General features: G+C 34.7%; 1 protein-coding gene across 4 annotated transcripts; it reads right to left on the bottom strand.

The window, feature by feature from the left end:
• On the bottom strand, positions 1-26,909 carry LOC125663599 (uncharacterized). 4 transcript variants are annotated; one of them, XM_048895875.2, is made up of 14 exons: positions 26,274-26,909; positions 23,378-23,435; positions 20,878-20,954; positions 20,375-20,446; positions 15,386-15,461; positions 13,016-13,064; positions 12,112-12,242; positions 11,159-11,227; positions 11,016-11,070; positions 10,678-10,831; positions 10,473-10,555; positions 10,013-10,290; positions 6,202-7,311; positions 1-3,135 (listed from the first exon to the last, which is right to left on the bottom strand). In XM_048895875.2, the coding sequence occupies exons 1-14, from the start codon at positions 26,772-26,774 to the stop codon at positions 3,101-3,103; spliced, it is 2,748 nt and encodes a 915-aa protein (XP_048751832.2). In that variant the 5' UTR covers positions 26,775-26,909; the 3' UTR covers positions 1-3,100. The 4 variants fall into 4 exon arrangements, with proteins under 4 accessions (XP_048751832.2, XP_048751833.2, XP_056008970.1 ...); XM_048895876.2 differs by having other exon boundaries at positions 11,159-11,224; positions 26,274-26,896; XM_056152995.1 differs by lacking the exon at positions 20,375-20,446 and having other exon boundaries at positions 11,159-11,224; positions 26,274-26,896.
• Positions 26,910-27,115: the final 206 nt, after the last annotated feature.

Here is a 27,115-nt window from a genome sequence, read left to right on the forward strand (position 1 = left end):
AATATTTCTTTGATTTTTTATTAACATGTTTGTTTAGTTTTTTTTTTAATTTTTATTATCAGTATTTCATAACATGAATGCATAAAAGAAAGTCTGCATGTAACAATGACGTATAAAACAGATGAATCAAGAAATTTAAAGGGCATCAATGTATTGCTGCTTCTCTTTTTTTTTACTCTAGTCTTGTGTCTCTTAAAAGTACCCACTTGTTTACATTGCATATAATCTATATCAAGTCTTCTCCAATTCTCCTGTCTTCAGTTGCGTACATATTAATAACCAAGAACCAAATATCCCCCAAGTATCCTATGAACATTAAATGATTTGTCAGTTTACTATAAAATGAATGGGACTTTGACTTGAAACTTGACAAAATACCCACTCAATTTTTTCTTTCAAATGAACAGGACACATCTCTCATTCCAAAAATATATGTACATGTAAAAAAATAAAAATGTCTTTATTAAAAAAAAAAAAAAGAATTTCAGTGTTCAGACTAAAAGCTGATTAATATTAAACTATCCAAATGGCCTAATTACATAAATCTTTTTCATACTGTCTTCATTTCAATTTTAATGACACAAAAAAAAAAACATTTTGGCTGTGTCTGAACATGCACCCCAAAAACAATATGAAAAAATGACACATCTACACATATTCATTCCATGTACTTTTTCTTACTAAAATTTCAGTTTGATAATATTTTCCAACTAGAAGGATGTTGATACTGTGAAACACAAACTGTAAAATCTGATAGCCACTATATTTGTACCTTGATTTCATTCATGTTATTAAATGTATGATTAAATAACACAACCCAGTTTCATTGGTGGTTCAACCTCTAATTCAGGTGTAAAACATTTCGCTGTTGGGCCTAAAACAAGGGTAAAACTATGCTGTAAAATGCGAGGTGCTGACAAACAATGAATTATGTTACACCAACATGTACAATCTCGTTTCTAATTAGGTATTCATCATTTCTTCAAAAAATATACAAATAGCACTATAACAGCAATACGCATAGTTAAAGTTTCTTCAAACAATTATCACTTTGAAGTTGGCTTCAATTATGATGCATCTTGCTAACTTTATTTTAACATTTTTCCTACCTTATTCAAGATGTACAATGACTGAAAAACATTAATTTTTCTACTCTACAAGTCTAGTAATGAAACAAGATGGCCTGTAAAATGAGATCACAAGATCAAAGTAAAAAATGAAACAATAAATATGGATGACGTAAAATGCCACCTGACTTGCAGCCAAATTTAAAACGTTTAGATATCTTGCAAAATTTTGATACAATATATGTACAGTAAACTCAAGTGGCAATTTTGTCACCGCTGTGATTTTTCTTCTTTCTTCACAACTAGGCACAGTATTTGTAACAAACCGTGAGAAATCCCGAACAGCACCATAAATAACATATATATAATTCATGGCAACATATCACAAGTGAAACACATGGTAACAATTACTAAATAATAAACACACAGACTTTTACAGGCAATAGTTCCACACACATGATCTGATTTTTTTAAGTTTTATGCCTTTAAGGAATTATCAAATACTTTTAATCACAGTTACATTCAACAAACTACATACTATCAAAGACAATTTGACTTTAGCAATATCTATATTAAAATGAAAACTTGTAAAATAACAGAAATTAGTGAAATCTTAAGATGGCATTAAAAAACATGATGGATAAACTGCCTAGTATGTTGTAGGTATAAAAGTGTAAAGATTTATGAATAATTCTTCTTTTAAAGATAGTGTATTTTCTTATAAAAACTGTCCTTTGAAGTACAGGTGAACTATGAAACCTTTGCACCAGTTTTTAACTATGATCATTATGAAATTTCATGCCTAAAACATTACCATCCCATGACTACATAATATAGAAAATGTTTGGGGAAAAGTCATCGGATCAATTTAATACACATATTGAAAGAGAGTTGAGCATATGTAAAAATCAAGATAAATTCACTCACATACACATATAACCATTAAATATTTCTAGCACTCATCCATACATGAAACAAAGGCGCAACTACAATCCAACGTAAAAAATAATCTGTAAACACACTCTGAAGAACAAAACGGTATGTATGACTATCAAAACATGTAAGGTACAAACATGCTACATTCAGGTAGAAAGTTGCAAAATGTTTATACAATTTTACAATAAAAATCCTGTTTAATACTATGATTTATATGAATCCACATAAAATTATTTACAGAATGTGATTTTAGTAAACCTTGTATAAGTTGCAGTATCAATTTCTCATAAAACCATTTTCAACTTATTAAGGTGTATCATTGAATATCAAAAATAACCACATCATGTATTTATTCTAGTGAGAATGAGTCAGCACTTGATAACTGACTGCAGCCAAACAGCCACTCCGTCTCCGCCTGGACTATCATACGAATCAATGCAATGAGATCAGGAAGAGAAATTTACAATATAGCTGCATGGGTGTTGTCAACGAAGCTAAATTTTATCACACCTTGTGTCATAATATATACCATACATCACATCAATCATACAGGCAAAATCATACAAACTCTACAACCCCTACAGAGAACAGATTTTGTCTGCTAAAAACAGAAAATAAATCATTATTTCACAAATATATACATCCTAATGTTCATTAAAGGTACAAAAATCACTTATTTAATGACCATGATGACAAGGTCCTTAAAAACACAATCAGTTTGATACTTTGAAAGGTTAGACATTTTAGCCTCTACCTATGTGTCATTGTATATTTTACGTGTGTAACATTTAGATATCCCTCAACACTTGTTGAAGCTACTCCTGACTGACCTTCTGATGAGACAGTTATATACAAATGTGAAATTCGCTCTCTGTATTCAGAAAAATGCTCGCAACAGTATAACATTGTTTCCAAAAAGCAACAGAGGTGATGTTTCTACAAGGTCACCACTCGTCCACCAGAAATGAGGGGAAATCTTCGTGTATTTCACTGATGAAGAACACCACCATGTGTCACAATGCACTACTTCCTAGAGAGATGTACTACAGAAGTCTCAGTGGCAGAGGTGGATCAATCCCTGTTGCTATAAATGCCACCTACTCCTTTGGCTCATAGTTTAAGTGATAATGACCTAAAATGATAAATAATTCACATATCAGTCCTGATCTGTCATTAAATGTATTCATTCCAAGGACAATATGCACGGAATATATCCAGTAGATAATTTGCCAGAGTAAAATCCAAGTTAATTGCAACAGTCATAATCAACCACTCTAGCAATCTACAAAGCCCTGACAGGTGAAAGCTATAGACTTTACTGTTAAACAAGAGGCCCATGGGCCTAGAATCGCTCTTCTGATACATTGTAGAACAGGCAAAAATTCTCACTAACCAAGATTCATCAATTAACAAAGTTTGATGATGTTAAGTCAAATAGTACCTGTAAATTTAAATGTAACTGTCCAAAAGTAGGTCACGGTGACCTACTTTTGATCAACACACTGAAGACTCAAGATGCATCAACTGACAAGTCAAATAGTATTCAAATATAGCCGTCAAATTCCAAAAGAAGGCCACAGTGACCTACTTTTTGGTCGACACACTCCAAAGACTCAAGATGCATCAAATGAAAAAGATTCATAATTGAAGTCAAAAAGTATCTGAAATATTCAGATATAAACGTCAAATTCCAAAAGTAGGTCACAGTGACCTACTTTTTGGTCGACACTCTCTGAAGACTCAAGACCTATCAACTGACAAAGTTTGATGATTGTAAGTCAAATAGTATTTGAAATATTCAAATATAGCCGTCAAAATCCAAAAATAGGTCACGGTGACCTACTTTTAGTCAACACACTCTGAAGACTCAACATGCATCAACTGACAAAGTTTGATCATTGTAAGTCAAATAGTATCTGAAATATTCAAATATGGCCGTCAAATTCCAAAAGTAGGTCACAGTGACCTACTTTTTGGTCAACAAACTATGAAGACTCGAGATGCATCAACTGACAAAGTTTGATGATCCTAGCTTTCATAGTGTCCAAAATATGCATCTAAAATTGAAAATGTGAAATCTGAATGTCTGCAAAATTCAAAACGTAGGTCACTGTGACCTACATTTTTTATAAATATGTTTCGAGGCCTCTAGACGCATCAATTTACAAGGTTTGATGATTCTAAACCTCTCGGTATCTGAAATAACAACCTAAAATGTATTCATAAATGATTAGCCATAAAATTTAGAAAGTAGGTCATGGTGACATACTTTTCACATGACGAACTTTAAGGTCCCATGATCCATCAACTGACAACTTTTGATGATCATAGGCTCAAAAGTGTCCAAGATATGCATCAAAATCCATTTAATAATAATTACCTGCTGAGTTCAAAAAGTAGGTCACCATGACCTACTTTTGAGACAACATGATATTAGGTCCTAAGATGCATCAACTGACAAAATTTGATGATCTTCGTCCTTATACTAAGCAAAATTTAAGGTCAACTTTGAAGTGACCTTGAGACCACACCCTTTGCCCCAGGATGATGCCTTGAACAATTTTTTATCTACAACCTATCCTCATCCTTATGTATAAGTTTGGTGCTAATTTGCCCACTGGTTCTTGAGAAGAAGACGTTTTAGCAACCACTACTTTTGTTTGCATTTTCCTAATTATCTCCCTTTGTTAAAGGGTCACAACCCTAGTTTTAGTACAAATGAAAGCCCTTGGGCCAAGGATACCCTGTGACAAATTTGACAAAAATTGGCCAAGGGGTTCTTGAGATATAGCCCTTTTTCCAAAAAGTTGATGCACACCGCATCCCAGACATATGGCCATATGATTAGCTCTTTGAGCCTTCGGCTCAGAAGAGCTAATAAAAAAAATACTAGGAATTCAAACTATGAACTTTTCTAAGGGGACAACAATGGTTAGCAGTTCTTTCTCTATTCTAAGGGAACTTGCACCGACCCATGGACTGTTTATCCACATACAGCCTAATTTCTGCTGTAGTTCAGTTTTTGCTATATTCACTGTAAGCCAAAATCGTGAAATAAAATTGTAATGAAAATGAACAAGAGGCCCATGGGCCACATCGCTCATTTGAGTCACCTTGGCCCATATCTGAAGACTTTCCACATACATTTGCATGTAAAACCTTAGTCCCTATTATGGCCCAAACTACCCTTTGCAAACTTGAATCTACACTATATCAGAAAGCTTTCATGTAAATGTCAACTTCTTTGGCCCAATGGTTCTTGAGAAGAAGATTTTTAAAGCTTTTTCCTATATTTGTATGTAAAACTTTGACCCCCCCCCCCCTTGTGGCCCCATCCTACCCCCCGGGGGCCATGATTTGAACAAACTTGAATCTGCACTATGTCAGAAAGTTTTCTTGTAAATATCAGCTTTTCTGACTCAGTGGTTATTGAGAAAAAGATTTTAACTATATATTTGTATGTAAAACTTTGATCCCCCTTGTGGCCCCATCCTACCCCCGGGGGCCATGATTTGAACAAACTTGAATCTGCACTATGTCAGAAAGTTTTCATGTAAAAATCAGCTTTTCTGGCTCAGTGGTTCTTGAGAAGAAGATTTTTCCTATATATTTGTATGTAAAACTTTGATCCCCTACTGTGGCCCCATCCAACCCCAGGGGCCCATGATTGGAACAAACTTGAATCTGCATTATGTCAGGAAACTTTCATGTAAATCTCAGCTTTTCTGGCTTAGTGGTTCTTGAGAAGAAGATTTTTAAAGTTTTTCCCTATATAGTTGTATGTAAAACTTTGATCCCCCCTTGTGGCCCCATCCTACCACCGGGGGGCCATGATTTGAACAAACTTGAATCTGCAATATGTCAGGAAGCTTTCAGGTAAATTTCAGCTCTTCTGACCCAGTGGTTCTTGAGAAGAAGATTTTTAATGACCCCACCCTATTTTTGCATTTTTGTGATTATCTCCCCTTTGAAAGGGACATGGCCCTTCATTTGAACAAACTTGAAAGCCCTTCACCCAAGGATGCTTTTGGTCATGTTTGGTTGAAATTGGCTCAGTGGTTCATGAGAAGAAGATGAAAATGTGAAAAGTTTACAGACAGACGGACAGACAGACAGACGGACGCCAGACAAAATGTGATCAGAAAAGCTCACTTGAGCCTTCGGCTCAGGTGAGCTAAAAACAAGATTTCTGACTCACCTAGAATCGATTCCATAGAATTTTCACTGCATTCATTGCCAGCATGATCGTGAGATCCACAGTTGAAGCAAGAAACCACCCTGGGTTTTTCCTTGTGTTCCTTAATACTGTTGCTTCGCTGCAGGCCCTGGTTGATGATTGGTCCAGGAACATTACCAGCAGGGCCAGACAGAGGAGGACCAGGGTTGTGAACAAAATTTTGATGGTGATTGTTCAACAGGTACTCAGGATGAGTTAAACCATTCAAATTTGGAAAGTGCTGAAAGTGGTGGTGATATGGAATGATATGAGGAGAGATAAGTCCATTTGATGAAGGTGTCATGGGAACAGTTGGCATTGGCCAGAAGTGCTGGCCATGGAACATTTGACTAGGTATAAAATGGGCATATGGATATGATGCAGGAGTTCCTGAGTGGCCAGGGCATCCACAACTTGTACATGTTGTATGTGCTGAAGAAGGTGGAAGCTGCATATTTGGAGTGGATGTTGGGGCGGTCTGGGGCTGGGTCAGTGAGAAGGGCTGCTCCTGGGTCTGTGGATTGGAGATAGAAGACTCTGAATGAGAGTGTGTCATCTTAGGCTTTAAGCCATTGACAGTCAGTGGAGAAGTGATGTTGTTACTAGTTGACATGATCACGGAGGTGGAATTAGTTACTGAGCACACAAATGTTCGGGGTCCACTCATGGGACGTACAGGAAATTGAATCACATTGATGCGTGGTTTTACCATGTTGTCCTGATGGGTGGCCACTGAGGTAACATTTGAAGAAGACGTTACTGTAGAGGTTTCTGTTCTTGGAATGGGTGGTGCCAGTCCATGTGGAATAACTTGACCTCTTTTACCATAGCCATGAGTGTCTATAGGCATGCTAATGATATTGGTAGGTGGGATCGTTTTGCTCGTATGTGCTGGCTGGGCCTTTAAGGGGCGTGGTGTCATGTTCATCAAAGGGTAGTATCCTGAGGGAGTAGGGGAGGGATCAGACTGATACCCCCCTCCAGTCAGCGTGGCCAGGCCTCCTACCTCATACCCTTCCTGATAATATCCATCTCCTGAAGCTGTCTTGTGAATTTTACGGACATGTGGTGAACCAATTTTATGAATCCTCTCTGAAAATCAGAATATACATGCATCATTACTTATTATTTTCTATGCACTTTATGCACCTGTTGTGGGCCCCACCCTGGCCCTTGTGTGAACACATTTGGCTCTAAAATGCATAAGGATGCTTGCATATAAATTTTACAAATTGTGTAACTTTGTTCTTATTAAGCAGATTTTCAAAGAATTTTTCTACATATTTCTGTTCAACCTTAAATACTGATTGTGACTCCATCTTAGCCCCAGGGATCAGGGTATGAACAAACTTAATCTACATTAAATGAAGCTTCCCTGCAAGTTCTGGCTTTTCTGGTAGAGTTATTCTTACAAAGGATTTAAAATAATCATACCATTTTTACCATTTCTTAATCATCTGCTCAAACTTGGTACAATTGCTAGATGACATAAATATCATTTTCATACTTTCATTTTTCAAACTGTCACAGTAAAATATTACAATTTCTTTAATTAATTTTCTCTGATCAATTTTATCCTAACCTTATTAGAATTCTAATGAGAAGGTGTCGATTAATGAACATACAGACACACAGAAACACTGCAGCATTAGACATCCCAACTAATCTTATTTTGTGCCTATAAAACTACCCCAATAAGTTTGACTTAAAAAAAAACCAACACTATAATACTCTAATCATTGGGAACATGTAACCTAGCCTTATAGGTACCATTTTTATCTGACCCCCAAGATGCTGACAGATGTGCAGATGGACAGACACAGAACCATACCATAACACTACCCATCTATGACAGGTGTATAACAAGAGTACCACAAACGGTACAACATACACTTGTTAGATCTTCAGTGCAATATCTGTATCCATGATCAGAACAAAAGGCCCATGGGCCACATCTCTCACCTAAGTCACCTTGGCAAATATTTAAAGATTTTCCTTATATATTTGCATGTAAAACTTTGATTCCTAGTGTGCCCCTACCTACCTTCCGGGGGTCATGATTTTAACAAACTTGAATATGCGCTATGTCAGGTAGTTTTCATGTAAATTTTAGCTCCTCTGGCCCAGTTGTTCTTGAGAAGAAGATTTTTAAACTTGAATCTGCACTATGTCAGGAAGCTTTCATGTAAATTTCAGCTCCTCTGGTTTAAATTGCCCCACCCTATTTTTGTGATTATCTACCCTATGACAGGGGCATGGCCCTTCATTAGAACAAACTTGAAAGCCCTTCACCCAAGGATGACTTTTGCCAAATTTGGTTGAAATTGGCCCAATGGTTCTGGAGGAGAAATCGAAAATGTAAAAAGTTTACAGACAACAGGCGATCAGAAAAGCTCACTTGAGCTTTCAGCTCAGGTGAGCTAAAAAGTTCAGAAAACTATTTGACCTACTTTTAGCCCTAAAGTAAGTCATGGTGCACCAATCCAGCTGAAATGCACACTGAACTTATATTTCTCCAAGAGGAATCTTGTGACTATATCTGTATCCGTCATGAGAACAAGGTTTTTCTACTAAGTGATACTATGACCTTGACCTTGGCATGAGGAGTATGTGTACCAAGTTTGACGGTTCTAGCCCCAATAGTTCACTCTGTAATTTACCTACAAGGTTTTCCTATTAACTGATACTACAACCTTGACCTTTGACCTTGAAAAACAATAGGCATCCTCCTCTCATCATGATAATCAAATTTACCAAGTTGTAAGATTCTAGAACTTAACAGTTCATTTTGTATTTTGCCTACAAGGTCTAGACAGACAGATGCTATATCATAATACTGACGGGCATATAAAATTCTAACATGCACAATACTGAAACAACAATCACAGTATTATCACAATGACACATTAAACAATAATGTTAACATCACAATGCCAATCTAACCAATAATGTTCAAAGAAAACAGCCATGGCTAGTCCATGGCTGCTACATCTTGTTGATTGACAACCACAGAAAGATCTAGGAAATCTGAAATTACAAGGACACTTTAAGAAATAACATTTTACACATTTATTTTTTGACATCTTATCAAGCTAACACAACAGCAGCTGCAATGCTGAGATTTTCATCCTGCACTAACTTGTATCACTGAATTAGTATGTACAACAGCTGTGTTATTAATAGCACAACAGATGTCAAAAATAAACATTTTTTCCCAAAACATGAAGTAATATAGACAGGTGCTTCCATGTATTTATGTGTTTGACACTCAACCTCCGACCTCTAGCTCATATTTCAATAATTATTGTGCCCAAATAGTACCAACAAATTGAAAATCAAGGAACTGTATTATATTCAAATTAATTAATGAGATTGTAATATTATTCACTATTTGTTATGATCTATAATGTGAGTCCACTATGACCCATGCCAGTAAGAATCAGCTGAACAAGTAGAGATGACAATTATCATTAAATTCTGATGTGTGTACACTCTTGTTTTTGTTTTAACTTATACTGAGAGTATTTAGAACACATGAGTTAATCAAATCTGTACATCAAAATCATTTATAATTTCCGATTAACTTATTCATCACTACACATGAAAACTACTTTTAGTCACTTTACTGGAAAATAAAAGATCTTCAGTGTTTGAGAATACACCATGAGACAGGTATGTAAATGTGAAGCAGTAATTCAAAATTTCTAACATGCAAGTACAGTACACAGAGAAAGAAAATTCCACCCCCTCAAAATATCCAGTGACGTACTGTATTCATGATGTCAACACTCACCCTTATCATTTTCCTCTGAAGAGCTGTCTGTTTCCTTAGCAGTGACTGTTTTCTTTCTAAGTAGAGGACTTGGCAGAGGACTAGAGTAATTTGAGCCAGTAGGCGAGCTGTCTCTTGTTGACGTCTGGCTGGCGGGTAGGATATACTGCTGGGGTCCCAACATATGAACAGCTGGCACTGGTTGGAATGGTGGTTGAAACATGGTTGGATTCATGGCCTGTGGTATCTGCTGACCAGAGGTCACCACCACCAAGTGATCTATCAAACCATTGTTAACTCTGCAATTAGATGAATACAGTGTTCAAATCATTACAGAAATTATGTACTGCCTATGTGCTCAAATCTATATTCTCAAACGACGACAAAGCAATGCCCCACGAATTAAGCACAAAATCACACAACTTATCCCTTGTGTACGTATTGTGAGAAATAACACACACATCGCGTGTTACTAGTCTACCTGCTTGATGCAAGATTTGCACGGATTTTAGCTGCCTGTTCTGGTGTTAATGCCAGTGAACCATTTTCCTCTGAAGGCAAAGTCTGAAATGATTTGAAAGAACACATCAAAGTCTCAACAGTTATCTAGGTGAAAAGAATTATCCAAGTATTCACTGAAGGCAAAGCGGGAATTTTCATCAATCTTAGTAGTAATCTGTTCTCACCTTTATAGGCGGACCCTTTTCCAAACAGTTCTGATTGTTGATTTTTTTCATCAGATTGGTGACTTCTTGTTCTTCAGGAGAGTTTGAGCGACTGTCACATGGAGACAGTCGATTGATGAGCTGGGGGGAATGGATAGGAGACCCTGCAGGAAGCCTTAAAAATTCACAACATTGATGTCAGTCATTGTTCCAGCATGAGCATATGGAAAAACATTATCATGAAATCATTTGTCTGTGTTTCCTGAGTTTAAGTCACTTTATAGTCAAATTGGAAGGAGGATGATAGATTTAAAATCTTTCCATTCACAGAATCTCATAATATTAAACTCAAAACCTACCTTTGGGGAACAAAGTAACTACCCGGATAGGTCAAAGTCTCTATCTGCTGTGATTCTGCAAATAAATTTTACATTCATAAACTTTACATAACCAATCAAATCATGGTCTAAAAACTGACCAATCAGCATCCACATAAACATACCATCAGGGGGGGTAGGGTTGTGACTGTTCAGTGTCTGGACAGGTTGGTATGGTATCACAATATCAGCTACTGAAAGAACATTGTAAGCATCTTAAAATTCCTTGTTCCAATAAAAGGTAAATAGCAATCTCATATTAATGTGTTCAACAGCTGCTATTTTATTACAAAACTGTGATTCCTGACAATGAGATGGACAGATAAACTAAGGGTGCAATGATACGCTTACCTCAAGATAAAATATGCATCACAATATTTATCTTGTAGTTTTATAAATATCACAGTAATCCATCCTAAATGTTTCTTACTTTAGCCCAGCCCATTTTTCTAACATTACCTGGTATGTTCATTACTTCAGTGAAATATGATCAGAAAACAACTCTATAAATCAGGTTTTATCTAATCTGTCTGATTCATTTGTGCAAAAGCATCCCAGGTAGTTAATATGCCTTTTTTCAACGCTGGAATTCATTTGTTATGTATAGTAATGGAACCTAGATGCAAGGTTCCAATCAATTAGTATCAAGTACATTGAATGTTAATTTTTCAGCTCGGTTAACCAAGTCGTGACTGATTTGACTGTGATATATTGTCTATCAATTTATCATTGCACCCTAGGATGAACAGAAGCAAGACAAAAATCATTCCTCTGTATCTGACATGCTTTAACAAAAAATCCAGTACTTTGCTTTGCATGCAAGTATTTTGTTCAAGCACTCCGTTTGTCACATACACATATGATTTTGTAAAGTATAAACTATGCGTAATAGTGTGAGAGACTGCTATTTTCCCCTACAATCAGTACACATATGGCTCCTAAGCTTTATCATGCAGAGATTCATTTCTAACACATTTTGACAATTCAATGCAGACTCAACAAATTAAATTGTAATGACAGCTGTGCAAGCAATTCTCCAATTGATACACACAATTTATACAGAATATCACACACTCACCTTTTGAGACGGGGGTGTTATTCACTGAGGCAGTTGATTTTGCAGTTAGTGAATTAACCACGTTTTCTTCTTTGAAGAAATTCACTACAAGTTCACTATCAAGAATTGTCTTTGGCATATGAAGAAGTTGTCTGGAAAATAAATAACATTAACTAGAAGTGTGTATTTGAAGATGTAAATATCCCTCTTGTCCTCAGTATTATACAATTTAGTTCCAACTAAACTAATTTTTTTTAAAAATTGGGAAGGGGGTGTTATAGTATCAATAAAAAAATTTCAGAAAATTCATAAAATGGTTATCTTGGTGAATTTTAAAAATATATATATTTGAAATCCCCAGACATCAAGAACTTTGACAATCTGCTTTTCTACTGTAATACAATGTCAAATTAACAATGGGGATAAAATACATATAGTAAAGCCTGTCAAAAAGTTTAGAAATTGGGATACTGAAATAGATGTCATATGAAATGAACGTTATGATATGTACTTCGTTTCAGTTAAAACATTTTCTGTGATGTTGTTATCTTACATTTTTTAAACAATAAAAACATAGCATTGCTCTGCATGTACAGTACAACACAGTTATTAAGAATACCAAATATGATAAATAATGTTTAATTATCAGAATAACTTGCTATATCCAATTGATTCTATTCACATCTAGCTTACCACAAGAAAGGCATAAATTCACTATAAGTCTGTTGTCAGCATAATTCACTATAAGTGTGTCTGTTGTAAGTATAATTCACTATAAGTGTGTCTGTTGTAAGTATAATTCACTATAAGTGTGTCTGTTGTAAGTATAATTCACTATAAGTGTGTCTGTTGTAAGTATAATTCACTATAAGCCGGTTTGTTGTAACTGTTGTTATACTGTATTATGGTACCATGAATTACTTACTTGGTGTAATGTGCTATGGTCTGCTCATCTTCCTTGTGTACACTGGTACCTGTTGTAAACAAAATAAAGGAAGGTAATTCATTTATAAAAACATCTATGTTTACTAATTTGAAAAAAATAAAATTAGTCATGCTGGCTTTTGAAATTAAGAACATTTTGATTTAATTTATGATGAACTGACTTAATTCATAATGAAAATTGTTTAGATAAATGAACACTAATAATTACCTTTGATCTTAATTTATGTTAATATCAAAATTCTTACACCTGCTTTAAATAAAAACACCAATGCCATTTGAATTTCCCATTACACATACTTGTACTACACAAAGGTTGACTTAACAGCTAAAAAAAATTGCTTTATTTTTCTTCATTAAGTAATAATACATGTTGAGAAAAGTTATGAGAGAATGTCTGCTTCTTCAATGATACTCAGCAATGACTTGCATTTTTTTTTCAGCTACAGTGGAATATTGATTAACCAGCAGACATAAATTGCCCAGTTTGATGAGCATTAAATACACAATGAGACAAATTACAAATGTGTACATTTTCTATGTTTAAATCCTGTAAATTGGAAGACGAAGGATGTTTTCTATTACTATCCTCTCAAATGGTATTTAAAAATACCAGATATTTTGAAATTCTCAATGTAAAATCCCAGTTAGAATGGGTCCTCAGTAGCCCTTGTCATAAGAGGTGACTAAATGGGGCAGTCCTTCAGATGAGACCGCAAAAACCCGAGGTCCCGTGTCACAGCAGGCGTGGCACAATAAAGATCCCTCCCTGCTCGAAGGCCATAAGCGCCAAGCAGAGTTCTAAATTTTGCAGCCCTTCACCAGCAATGGTAACCTCTCCATATGAGTAAAATATTCTTGAGGGATGTAAAACAATATACAATCAATCAATGTAAAATCAAGTCCCATCATAATTATTCCTGTAAATTTCACTATAAATAACATATGATGTTGTTTGTGTTTATAAGTTATTAAGGACATGTGGCTCTTACCTGGGAAATATAAACAGTACATTCTATAAATAGATTGCAATCAACAATCAAAATAATATTTGAAATGAATTTCAAGACATGTCACAAAATTGTAAGTGAATGACAAAATATAGTCATATCTTAATTGATTTTACTTCATCATTTAGCAGGATATCTAGTACTTTTTCCTAAATCAAAATTCCCTTAAATACATTTGCTTTTGATAAAAGCAGTACCTAGATATCGGAGTTTTTGAGAGTCACCTGTAGTGGTCTAGTCCCAATTTGTTATCATGTGACCTTGACAATTTGGCAGGTATTATGTCCCTAATATGTACATGTAATGTAGTCTCGATGGTATTAAGATATATATAGTTCTAGTCATACGACTTAAAAATAGCTCAGTTTCAATTTTCAAACAATCAAATCATGGGGCTTAGTTTTCCCTGTATACAAGTGAAAATGAACAGGACATACTGATATCAAACAACTGTGTTAAAAAAAATCTAAGCTGTGTCGGTGAAACACTGTTGCCCCTGTATGGAAGCAAAGTAATGTTGGTACCAAAAAAAGTGTCACAAGAAATAGTTCAATACACATGTGAAATAGGAGTCCTAGCACTAAGCTATCAAAAGTTATGACCATTGTTAAGGTTTTTCAAAAGTAGGTCAAACTCCAAGGTGAAAACTACGAGGTCAAATAGTTTGCTACCAAAAGAAAGGTCCAATGTCACAAAGAATACACATATGAAAGCCCTAGAACTAAGTGTTCAAACATTATGGCCAAATTTAAAGTTTCTGCAAACAGACAGACACAGAACAAAACACTATATGCCCCTGAACCTCTGATTATAGGGGCATAAGATGGCTATACTCATTCTTGACTATTTCATTACTAATGTTCAATACTACCCAGAAACCATATATTTCAAGGAAGCATACAATTAGTTCAATGTAATATTATTATAGGTGTGTTCTAAAGCCTCATATATATGCACTCAGGATAAAAAAAAAATTGGCAATTCTTGTCTGCCTGTGAACTGTCAAGGATAGATGCATATTAACAGTTGCAACATGTAGCATGTCAGTTTCATGTATAAACAATCTTTACGTAGTTGTCAGGGATATAATATATTATAATTTTAAATAACCTTGGTTAGTTCAAAATGATACTCTTGATGCTTTCAAATACTAGAAGCCCAATCTCACAGACCCTGTTCAAAACTTGATCTTGTGTACAATATATAGAAAATGCAAAAAACACATGTTGATGCTACCTGTCTGTCCATTCTTCATTAATTTAAGACCAAGTTTTGCAGTTAGAATATAGAAACATTATGTTCTTAAATGTACAGTGAAATAGTGTGACTTGAGATTTTTTTACCTAGGGATCCTGAGAAAAATGGCAGCTTCTTGTCCTGTTTTGGTAAATATGTTTCTTCTGGAAACTGCTTCACCAACTGTAAAGAAAACATCCTGTAGTGACACAGATCCAAAATATACATAAAACCATATAAATGTAAAATCCTTCTGGATGGAAGTTGGAGAATATATACAATATAATTTCGAAATTGAAAACTGCAAGTACCATATTCAATAAAAAAAAATATCTTAGTATAAAGTCATCTAGAAACATGAGGCCCACAGGCCTTATCGGTCACCTGAGTACTAGTGAAAAAGTATCACTACTCCCAAGGGCTTTGAAATCTAGAGAAAAAAATTCCTGTTCTGAATATCTAAGCTAAATTCTAATGTTCAGCAACAGTATAAAGCAAAATGTGTTCTTAAAACTTCAATGCCCTCAAAAGTGCATACACTGATGAAAGGCTTTACATAATATAATAGGTGTATTAACATTAAATGATATGACTAATTTGGACCCATCCTAGAGTGAAAACCCTGGGTTGGGAAATTCACCATTTTTTGTACATCCTTTTCTGCTATTCCTATGTATGCAGATAGATTTTATACAGTATCAACAAACTTGCACATAAATACTCTTTACTAAGTTTGGCCCTACCCTAATACAAAAACCCCTTCTACCCCTGGGATCATCAAATTTATAATTGTTGTAAAGGACTATCTGCTATTTCTAAATATCCATTTAGTTTGAATTTAGTATCAATAGCACTAAAGAAGATGTTATTTAAGAGTTTTACACATAAACACTATATACCAAGTTTAACCCCGCCTTGGGGTTAGAACCCCTACCCTGGGGATCATGAAATTTACAAATTTTGTAGAAGCTACTATATACTCACTTTCTCTAATGGATGACCAGGAGTAAAGAAGAAGATTCTTAAAGAAATACATCAATTTTATACAGTTTTTACCCCAAAATTAAGGTCCCTTAGGGTAGGGGGTCATTAAATTTACTATTTCCAGTCTCCTTCACCTACAGATGCTACATACTAAATTTGGTCAAGATTTGCCAGGTAGTTTCTGGGAAGAAGTTGTTAATGGACGACGGACGCAGACCAATAGCATTAGGTCACTTGAGTGACTCAGGTGACCTAAAAAAAATTAAACTCCTGCAGTATTCAAACTCACAATCTACAGATAGTCAGTCTCAAGCTTTGACAAGATTTAAAAAGATAGGGAACTTATTGCTGCTGATATGTTTTTCCGTTTGCGTTTTGAAAGGAAGTCAGTTATTATGATGATGTGCTATCCCTCATTACACAAGGCAATAAAGAAGAGGCCAACAGGTCTTATCAGACACCTGAGTATCAGGTAAAGGCCAATTAAACTTAATTGATAGATTATCATCCCCGCCCGCCCCTCAAAAATTGGCCCGCCCCAATTTTTTTTTTTCATTTTGCCAAACTTGCGATTTCCGGAAAATGTTCATGTCCGACTCCGGTATATACACTTCTTGTTTACATTTCCAGTATAGCAACGTGAAAAGCCATGTGAAGAAAATAGATCTATATGGTTTTCTTAATTTCTCACGTTCTTACAGGCGTAAATCTTAAAGAAGTTTAGTATATTTCTGTTTGAAATTAAAGCTTAACTTGGAATTCGTCTGTGAAAATAGCATAGATTGATATCCATCGGGCATTAAATGATGCACTTCTGTTGAAAAAAACTTGTTTGTCTTTAATATTTTTCTCAGAAAATAAAAATCAAACAAGATGTGCTTGTGAAACACAAATGCCCCCGATAATGGCCAATGTCACAAGGACAAATATCTTGGTACCAGTAGAAAGATCTTGTCACAAGAAATGCTCATGTACAATATGAAAGCTCTAATATTTACCATTTAGAAGTTATGACCAATGTAAAAAAAAAATTAAAAGTAGGTCCTATGTCAAGGTCAAAAGGTTTAGTACCAACAGAAAGGTCTTGTCACAAGGAATACTCAAGAGAAATATCAAAGCTCTATCACTTATTGTTCAAAAGTTATTAGCAAGGTTAAAGTTTACAAAAAGTAGGTCAAACTCCAAGGTCAAGGTCACAGGGTCAAAAATGTTGGTACCCATGGAAAGGTCTTGTCACAAGGAATATTCATGTGAAATATCAAAGCTCTATCACTTACTGTTCAAAAGTTATTAGCAAGGTTAAAGTTTCAGACAGAATTACAGGATTACAGAATGACAGACAGGACAAAAACAGTATGCCCCCCCCGATCTTTGATCTCGGGGGCATAAAAATAAAATCATCCCACCCGCCCTATACCTTTTGGTGACCCTGGATGATAATCTACTAATTAAGTTGAATTGGCCTAAATCACAATATTTACAAGGATATGTACAGATGGCATGTAGACCTACCTTAACATAATAATTATAATTATTACCAAGGTCTTGTTTCAAATATATTCATTATAATTGTGTAACCATCAGCAACATGCATTATCTCATCATGTAAAATCAAGCAAAACACGTGTCTTTAAAACTAGGACTCTCACTCTACAACTTGGAACTTGAGCTGGGGCCACTGGAAATGGAAAAAGTTGCAATATTGGGAATTCATATCAATTATAGTTAGCGGTAAAGGTAACAACAAAAACATTACAGGAAGTAAATATCTCTCGATAAATTTGTTTCCAAGACTCATTTGATTACACAAAATTTTAGCAGTTTGGAAAATACATTACAGGTTTGTGAAAATGTGTCCTTATTCAAACTAGGGATGAGGTTCTGCTGCTAAACCCCGCTTCCGAGAATTGAGAGTCCTGAAATCTTATGGTTTCATTTACTGATTATATTTCCAATAATCAAACAAGCAACCACACTGTATGATAATTACCACTCTGACAGTGGCCATCATATTGCTGATGTTTGCAATACATGTATCGTGAAGATGCATACTGATTAGTTCCCTCTGATTACTCACAATCATGACCAACTTTGATAAGGGGATGCAGATTTTATTCTAATCATATAAAGGAATATTTGGTGTTTGGAGGGACAAGGAAATTGTAGATTGATTTTGCAGGAAAAATGACATATATGTAACAACTAATTTGACAATGACCCACATTAAACTGTAAGGTGCTAGAGACTGGATCTGAAAGGGCAGGCAGTGAACAAAAACACTTCCCTATACCTAGGTACAAGGCATACTCCTTACATATCAAAGGTTATTTTTAAACTTCCTATGTACATATGTATAACCTTGACCCAAGAAAAAGCTGAGATTGGGATGTAAACAATAAATCATACTTTAACAAGAGGCCCATGGGCCACATCGCTCACCCGAGTCACCTTGGCCATATTTAAAGATTTTCCCTATAATATGTTGGCATGCAAAACTCTGATACTTATTGTAGCTCCAACCTATCCCAGGGAGCCATGATTTTTCTAAACTTGAATCTATTTATGTCACGAAGCTTTCATGTAAATATAAAGTTTTCTGGCCCAGTGGTTCTTGAGAAGAAGACTATTTAAAGATGTTCCCTATACATTTGTACATGTATGTAAAATTTTGATTCTCTATTGTGGCCCCACCCTACTCCCAGGGTCCTTGATTTTAACAAACTTGAATTTGCACTATGTCAGGAGCTTTCATGCAAATGTAAATTTTTCTGGCTTGGTGGTTCTTGAGAAGATTTTTAAATGACCCCACTCTATTTTTGCATTTTTGTGATTATCTCCCATTGGAAGTGGGGCATGGTCCTTCATTTGAACAAACTTGAATCCCCTTCACCCAAGGATGATTTGTATCAGAAAGGGTTAACAAAATTCATTAATTGCTTTGAAACTGAGCCAATTACCAAATAGGGAAGTGAGTTCAAGGTCACAGGGAAGGTCAAAGTAACAAAAAATGCCACAGTTGAATAATTACCACTAATTTGTATCAGTGTAAGAGTTTTCATAAAAATATTGTCAATAGTTGCTTTGAAACTGAACTAAACACCAAATAGGGAAAAGTGAGGTCAAGGTGAAAGGAAATGTCGAGGTAAAAAAATTCATGTGCAGTTATATAGATGTCACCAATATTTATTTACATATAAGGTTTGATAAAGAAAATCTTGAATAGTTTCTTTGAAACTGAGCTAAATGCAGAGTGTGACAGAAGGATGGACATGACTATATGCCCCGGCAATATTCATGACAGGGCATAAATATATCAATTAATAAATTTAAATCGTTTAATTTAATTTGAATGTAAAATCATTGATTTTAATGATATGACAAAAATTAGTTTGAGGATGTTAGCCAACATTTCTTGCTGTTTTGTTTGTTTATCGGGCCACCAGAAATGTTGTTCTCAGTGACAGCACAGGAATGACGGAAGCGATCCGGGTATTCTATAGATGATGCTTCAGAATTAAATATATATATGTAGAGTGGTAGGCATGGACGATGGTGCTGTTACTACGGGAACTCTTTTATTTTTCTGAACCATCATAGTCCAATCAAAAAAGCCTGAGATACAACTTGACTGTATGATTTTTTTAATGTTTGAATCTTTAGTTCAGGTAATTATTGACTCATAACAGAAAAAATATTGGGACCATATTTTCACAGTAGATGAAAAGGGTGGATAAGACTGTGGTTAATTGCTATAAATACAACCAAGCTCAGATGCCCAGTCGACATGCTGGGCTGAATCTATCAGTCAGGACCTGATCTGTTGTCTGGTATTTGATTGACAATCAGTATGCTTTTTCTCTTAGTCCAGGTAAATTTAAAGGGAGGTGGTTTAAAATTGGGTCTTTAATACAGCTTAATCCATACTGCCCATACTGATTAAATTAGTTTCTACACTAATCACTAAATGTCCACAAAACTGAAGTGGTAAATGCAAAATCTCAATCATGATTCTTCAAATGATCATCATCAAACAGCATATTAAATCTAACATCAAAGTCTTAAATAATCCTCTATATATGACTCAGAGAAAATTAAATGTTGAGATATTTTACCTTTGAATGAAACTCTTTAAAATCCTGATAGGTTCTAAGCACTTCTGTTTTTTTATTATCTTGCCATGTGACCTGAAAAAGCATTTGCATAAAAAAGAGGTCAGACTAACACTATATATGATCATTTGATGTGGGTTGTGATGACCATTCTTAATGTTTTCTGGCGTACTAAGTTTTACATTCCAAAAGAATATGACACATGAGAGGAATTCATATTCATGACTAATCAAACACATAAATGTATCAGTAATAGTAAAAGAGCTCTTTGTATATATCTCAGCATAACAGAAGAATAACAGTAATACAGTGATGGTAAAGTAACAAATCGCTCATTTCTCCCACTGTTTTAACTTCTTGCTGACTGCAGTCACTGCTTTCATTAAGACCTGCAGACATACACTAAACCATGTTGACCAGCTTCTGCACTGACCTGAAACCTAACAGTATCAGCATGGTGAACTGACCGCACGACACCTGTTGGTAGGTACTGATTACAAACTCACCTGTATTTTGTACTCGCGTTTCCTTTCGTGTCGGTGACTCTTGTCTGCCTTTACCACATCTAGGTTACATATATGATCTGAAAGTTCAGATGTACCAATGTTACATGCACCTCTGATCAATGATAAATTTTAATTCACAGTGTTGTATTATGCAGTCTGAAAGTATTAAATTCAAGTTAAATATCCACATTAAATTTTGTTTTCCTACAAATTTCTATAGGTTGGACACCGTACCAAATCAATAAATTTACCAGTAAAATACCTGTTTTGAATCATACCAGTAACAAATAAATAGTATTGTACCTCTTTTAATATAAATGAAAATACCCTTTCAAATGGCTTAATAATTCTCAAATACAAATGTACAGTGGAACCCCGTTATTACGTTCCCCCTTTATTACGTTAGTCCGCATATTACGTTGGAATTTCAAAGCACAAAACCATTTCTTAACAAACCTATATAAAATAGACCTCGTTATTACGTTGTCCTAAAATGCCGGGACTCGGTATTACGTTATAAAAATTCCGACAAAAACGTAATAAACCCCTAATTATTCAATAGTGATTCTCAAAATAATAAGCCATTCACACCTTGACTGCCTGAGGCAGTCACCACGTAAATTTTGTGGTCTGTTTGGGGATTAGAGACGCTTGACTGATCACGCTTCGATAGATCTAGCGACATCAATACAGGTGAATACCCCGTATAGAAGCCAGTGATAAACAATTAAATAATGTTTATTTAGAAATTGTACTCTATGAAATTTACTTCATTTTTCATATTTTGATAATCAAAGAAATAATTTATCAACCACCTGCGTATTCAGCATAGTGTGATTACCTTCGCTATTAAAACTCTATTCACGGACAGCTTTGGTACCAAACAAGAAAGACAAGATTTATCGTAGCAATGTTACAACCGCTTGGGTAAGTGCTTGGACATAGGTGACTAAAGGTGTTCAATTAAAAAATTGTTCGTTGTTTGGACATGCAGCTTGGGTGTTCATAAATCTTGTCCATACATACACCAATCTATCAGCCGATTCGTGCACGGCATTTACCTCGGTGAATATTTTTAAAATCCCTTGATGCGCACGTGATTTTAGTGCCATCATTTAGCGTTATATAAATGAAATCTTCGTGCATCATTATATTTTTTTTATGTGGATTGCACTTAAATTGTTCTCCGTGTTTATCGTTGGTGAGAAAAGTGTGTAAGTGTTGGGTATCGTGTGCGTTTTGTGTCTATAGTGTTGTTGTTTTTTGGATGGGATTTTTTTTTATTGCGTTGTGTATTGTGTAATTAGCGAACTTAATAAAAACGATGTTTTGTTATTTTTTTAATACGAATGTTGAATACGAACCGGAATGAGTTATTGAGAGAAATTTACATGAACGCATTGTTTTAAAGTTGAACAAAATGGCGGTCCAAACGAATGCTGAAAAGCAACGTTTATCAAAACATCCTTATGTATCCTACACCAGAAATAAAGAAAAGGGATAAGAACATGAAGAATTACGGACATTAAAGATAAGATGTAAATAAAACAAAGTATCATAGTCTTTTAAACAAAGAAACAGTAAACATATATTCACACACCCCTTCACGGAGTACCAACGGACGATATACAATTTTCAAACGATATTTTTAACGGATTTCACTGGGAACGTTTATTACGTTGCCCCCGGTATTACGTTATTTTATCATGACAAAATGGAAAACGTAATAACGGGGTTCCACTGTATATATATATAGATACAAGTCAGTGGTAATACACTAAGACTACAGTAAGCATGGATGAAAGGATTGTAGAACATCGAATCAATAATTTTGATGAAGGCCAGCATGTTATCAAAACAGAAACACTTAAAATATTTGAAGTATTTAAAAGTGAAAGTGAGAGAGACAGACTCCATGAAAGAAAGCTGATGAAGCTTAAAACTGAACACTATATACATGTATATGTAAAATTTACCGTTATAAAAAGTATTTGTATTTATATTAAAGTAATTAAACCTTTATATTCGGTGACATTTAATTTCCATTTAGTGGTGTGACCTGTGAAATTGTACTATCACAGATATTACTCTTCAAATCAATAGTCACTACACATGCAATTAATTGATAATCAAATGAATTAATTGAAATATTAAATTTGATACCTTTTTACTAAATACTGTAGTCAAAATTCTGTACAGAAATATCATACACAGGCTACGTAGCTTAATGATTAACACAGGTAATAACTTTTTTCAAACATTTAATGAAATTCAAGGTTTCTGTACTTCCTTCTTTTGCTGTATAATTGATAATCATTATGATATCATCAGAGTTTCAAAAATATAGTTACAGTATTGTATTCTTTCATCCTTAGTGGTGTCCAACCTTACCAATTACAGATGTTGCATTTTATGGCTGTATATGTGGAAAATATTTTGCTAATCACAATACGATTTATCCTGTTTATAGATCATTTCCATGGTAACTAAAAGTTGTTACCTGCTTGCTGCTTGCACCTTGATTCTGATGGAATCTCTTGACGCGTTTCATTATCAACCTGCAAGAAGACATAAAGCATTGACACTACATATACATATATCTTAGACACTAGATATGTTTCAGCAGTTAAGATACATAAGCATTCCATGGACATATCTGTAAGTATGTACTTGTACACTTGTACACAGTACAAACTACAGAGTTCTGTTATCAACAAGAGTGTATCTACACAAAATTGATTCCTTTAGAAGTGTCTAGTAAGCTTTGTTTCACTTAAAAAAAGAATTCTTTAGAGTACTCGCCATGATTTACAATAAAACAAAAATAAATTTTGGCAATTAACTACATGAACTAGTGACAGAAACATACAGATCTCTACAGGACCCCCAATTAATACCTTGTCACCTTATAAATGGTTTTACATCCTTTTAGTTCATGTGTGCGGAGCTTGATAAGAAAGCCAATTTATGTAGCAGGCACAACAGTAAATGTCCCACAGGTTACAAATGTAGCTTCCAACAAAACACAACCTACACATTTATACTAACTCCACTACTTCCTGCACTAGATGAGCATTAGATTCACACTTAAATTTCTTTTTAATTAGACCCATTTCAAAATGTATATGTATTCCACTTCATGCCCACTTGGTTGGATATACATCTGTAGCAGTTTATATCAGTGATAATTGGTAATACATGTACAACTAAAATTAATTGACTCCCCAAAACTACCAAAGTGACCTATCATAATTTTCCTTCAATGATACTTGGCATTAGTGTAAGAGAGAAAGTCTTAGTTCACAGAATCAATGATTCTCTGCAATCTCCTCAAAGGTCTGCAAGGGCAATGTCCTATCAACAAAGTGTGAAGTCAGTGATATGCAAATAGTCATTGTGGTTTTCAAGGACCAGTTATCAGTGGTATACTAAAAATTATCTCCTAGATTCTCCTTCTACCACAGAATTGTTTAGATTTTTAAATGGATGCAAGATATTGTCGCCCAAGCTCCCCAAGCCTGAAAGTCAGCCGACTGGTAATGTACACACTCATAAAAAAAACACCACAGTACATGCTAACAAAAAAATACACAGTATGATTTCCCTATGTCTACATTAATTCAAGCCTCATTCTGATAAATTATATTATGATGTACATGAACTTGGTGAAATGGAGTGTTGATAAGTTGGCAAGATTGGTACGAGGACACTAGGGTAGTTCTGTTACTTTTCACACTGTGTTGCATGCATTGAGCACTATATGATTTGCTATTTCTTAATTCATGGAGAATAACTAATATGAACGATCCCACAAAAATCAATAATACTGTTAATACATATAAACAATATCAGTTCATGTAATCTGCCTCATAATAGAATAAGTAACAGAATTCCATGCTATAATTATACAAATCTTACATTAAAGCTTAATAATTATTAACTTCAGAAAAACAAATTAAAGATTTTTTAAGAAATCATTTTCACTTTCATTTTTGTTTCCTAGAAAAATGAAATTGTGCAATATGTATATTAAGTACTATTCAAATTTTGATCTAATAGAATAAGACAACATTCCAAACACATTTTAGAAGGGAAAGTTGCTTTTATCAAGTATCACCCACCTCCCCTCTGGTAGATGATATTCACCAATGCTATGAGCTTCTGAGAACACATCATTTCCCGGAGGTTAATAAATTCAGGTGTCAACCTCATCCAATGTCTTATAGATTACCGATGTTGCTCCCCTAACCCTACATCTAACTTTTGTGAATTTCAGGATTAATCTCTAAATTGTAGTGTGTGCACTTAATTATGATGACCAAACAAATTCTATTGACAAAACACCCCCTTTAACAAAGTAATCTTATAACTTTTCAACCAGGTTGTCTTCACTCTATTGTTTGATAATGAAGTCCATGTTATAGTCTAGTGTTGATACACAATATTACACATCAATACACCACACAGTAGTTCATACAATGTAGACCTGCAATAGCCTTAACGCACACTACATCAATATTTTCTTAAGATTTTCCTCCATTTCCCATTGCATGGAATAAGGTAGTTAATAAGTATGGCAAATATAACTTTCCAACTAGAAAGTTCCAACTTTACATAACATAGAATGCTGTTGGTATTAGTGATGAAATGATTGTCGCCGACAATCGACTGTCAATCGTTTTTGGCTGTTCGATTCCAATTACCAATTCTATTTTTCATAATCAATTAATATTGTCGCCTGTACACTAATTAATATCTAATCCGAGATTAATCTGACTGTTTATATCAAGACATGTGCAGGGGAGAGTCACAGTGGATTCCACATTGAAAAGTGGGAATTCAGTGACATCAGTTAGTGTGTATGCTGCACATATCCATAAAAACTAAATAGAAATAACCCCCAAAATAATAAACATTTATTAACTACATGTAAATACCAATTATATCGATCATTGATCGATACAGTTCTTCAGATTATGACCGATTATCGATTATGAAATTTTTCTGAGTTTTGAACACTAGTTGGTATTCTAGTTCACGACAAACTGTAAATAAAAAACCTGTGGTCATAAGAAACTGTTCATACAACAACAATTCATGACATTTTCAACATAACTACTGTGCATAAACATTTTGCTGTAAAATACGGTTTTATGTGATCTGAAGTAAAGATAAAAAAAATTGTTGTAACAGTTAGCATCATATTATCTAAGATCAGAATGCTAAACCAGATTTTAATCTACTAGTAAAACCTGTAATTGGCATCCCTGGTAACATGCAAGTTATGCATGTATACACAACTTTGATATATCCTTTTGAAGATGGCAGCAGACTCCGCCATCTTTCTTGTAATCTGATACGTTCTCTCACTGTCAATATACAACCCAGTTCCTTACCTTGCATAACACACTCTCCAATTGCTGTTTTACACACATGTAATAATTATACAGCTTGCTTCTTTGGTGAAATGAAAATGCTGGGTGTCTCATTCCCATTGTCAACACAAGCAGGATTATATCCACACTGTCTTTTTCTGTTGACGGGGTTATCGAGAAAGCTTGTTTCATATTATTTTCCAATATATCGAAAACAATATTGGCACAGTGCGTGTTGTCAGTATGAAGCAAGGCCAGATTCATCGCCATGGCATGCTGTAGATTCCTGATATCTGCCGGATTCTGCTTCATAGATTCTATAATTTCTGGTTTATTCGCTTTATTTTCCTGTTCTCTGAGATATATATAATCTTTTTTACTTAAATCGACCACCACAGAGCCGATAAATCGAAGTTCGGTGCCTAAACACATTTGAAGCATTCCACATAACATGTCGATTCTTTGGTGAGGACGCAATGTCCCAAATTCTAAACATAACTCATCCAGGTCTTTACCAACCATATTATAGGAACAAAGTACACTTTTCCCTGCGGAAAAATGCAATCGTCAATAAATATCAGGACCTAGAAACATTCTCCATTTCACTACTTCGCTAAAAACATGGATATGGAGTCATCCGGGCATTTTCCAAGAACCAATCAAATTAAGAGGCTTGCATGAGCCCGTAAATAATCTTGTTCTACTTATTATTATTATTTTTATGCAATGTAATATTATGCTAAATACATTTATTCGTTTACAAGATATTATACAATGCTTTGTTATTTTTCTTATATTTAAAGCACTCGAAATATCCCCCGTTTGAAAATGGGGTATGGTGTGCCAAAAGGGCAATAAATTCA

The sequence above is a fragment of the Ostrea edulis genome, chromosome 1, assembly GCF_947568905.1.
Source record: "Ostrea edulis chromosome 1, xbOstEdul1.1, whole genome shotgun sequence".
NCBI lineage: Eukaryota > Metazoa > Mollusca > Bivalvia > Ostreida > Ostreidae > Ostrea > Ostrea edulis.

Excerpts from the sequence above, each read along its gene's own strand:
- LOC125663599 (XM_048895875.2), bottom strand. The coding sequence starts at position 26,774 with ATGGTTGGTAAAGACCTGGATGAGTTATGTTTAGAATTTGGGACATTG. Across the intron at positions 20,447-20,877 it reads AACGCGAGTACAAAATACAG|GTCACATGGCAAGATAATAA; the intron begins GTGAGTTTGTAA and ends ATGCTTTTTCAG. Across the intron at positions 11,071-11,158 it reads CAACCCTACCCCCCCTGATG|AATCACAGCAGATAGAGACT; the intron begins GTATGTTTATGT and ends ATTTATTTGCAG.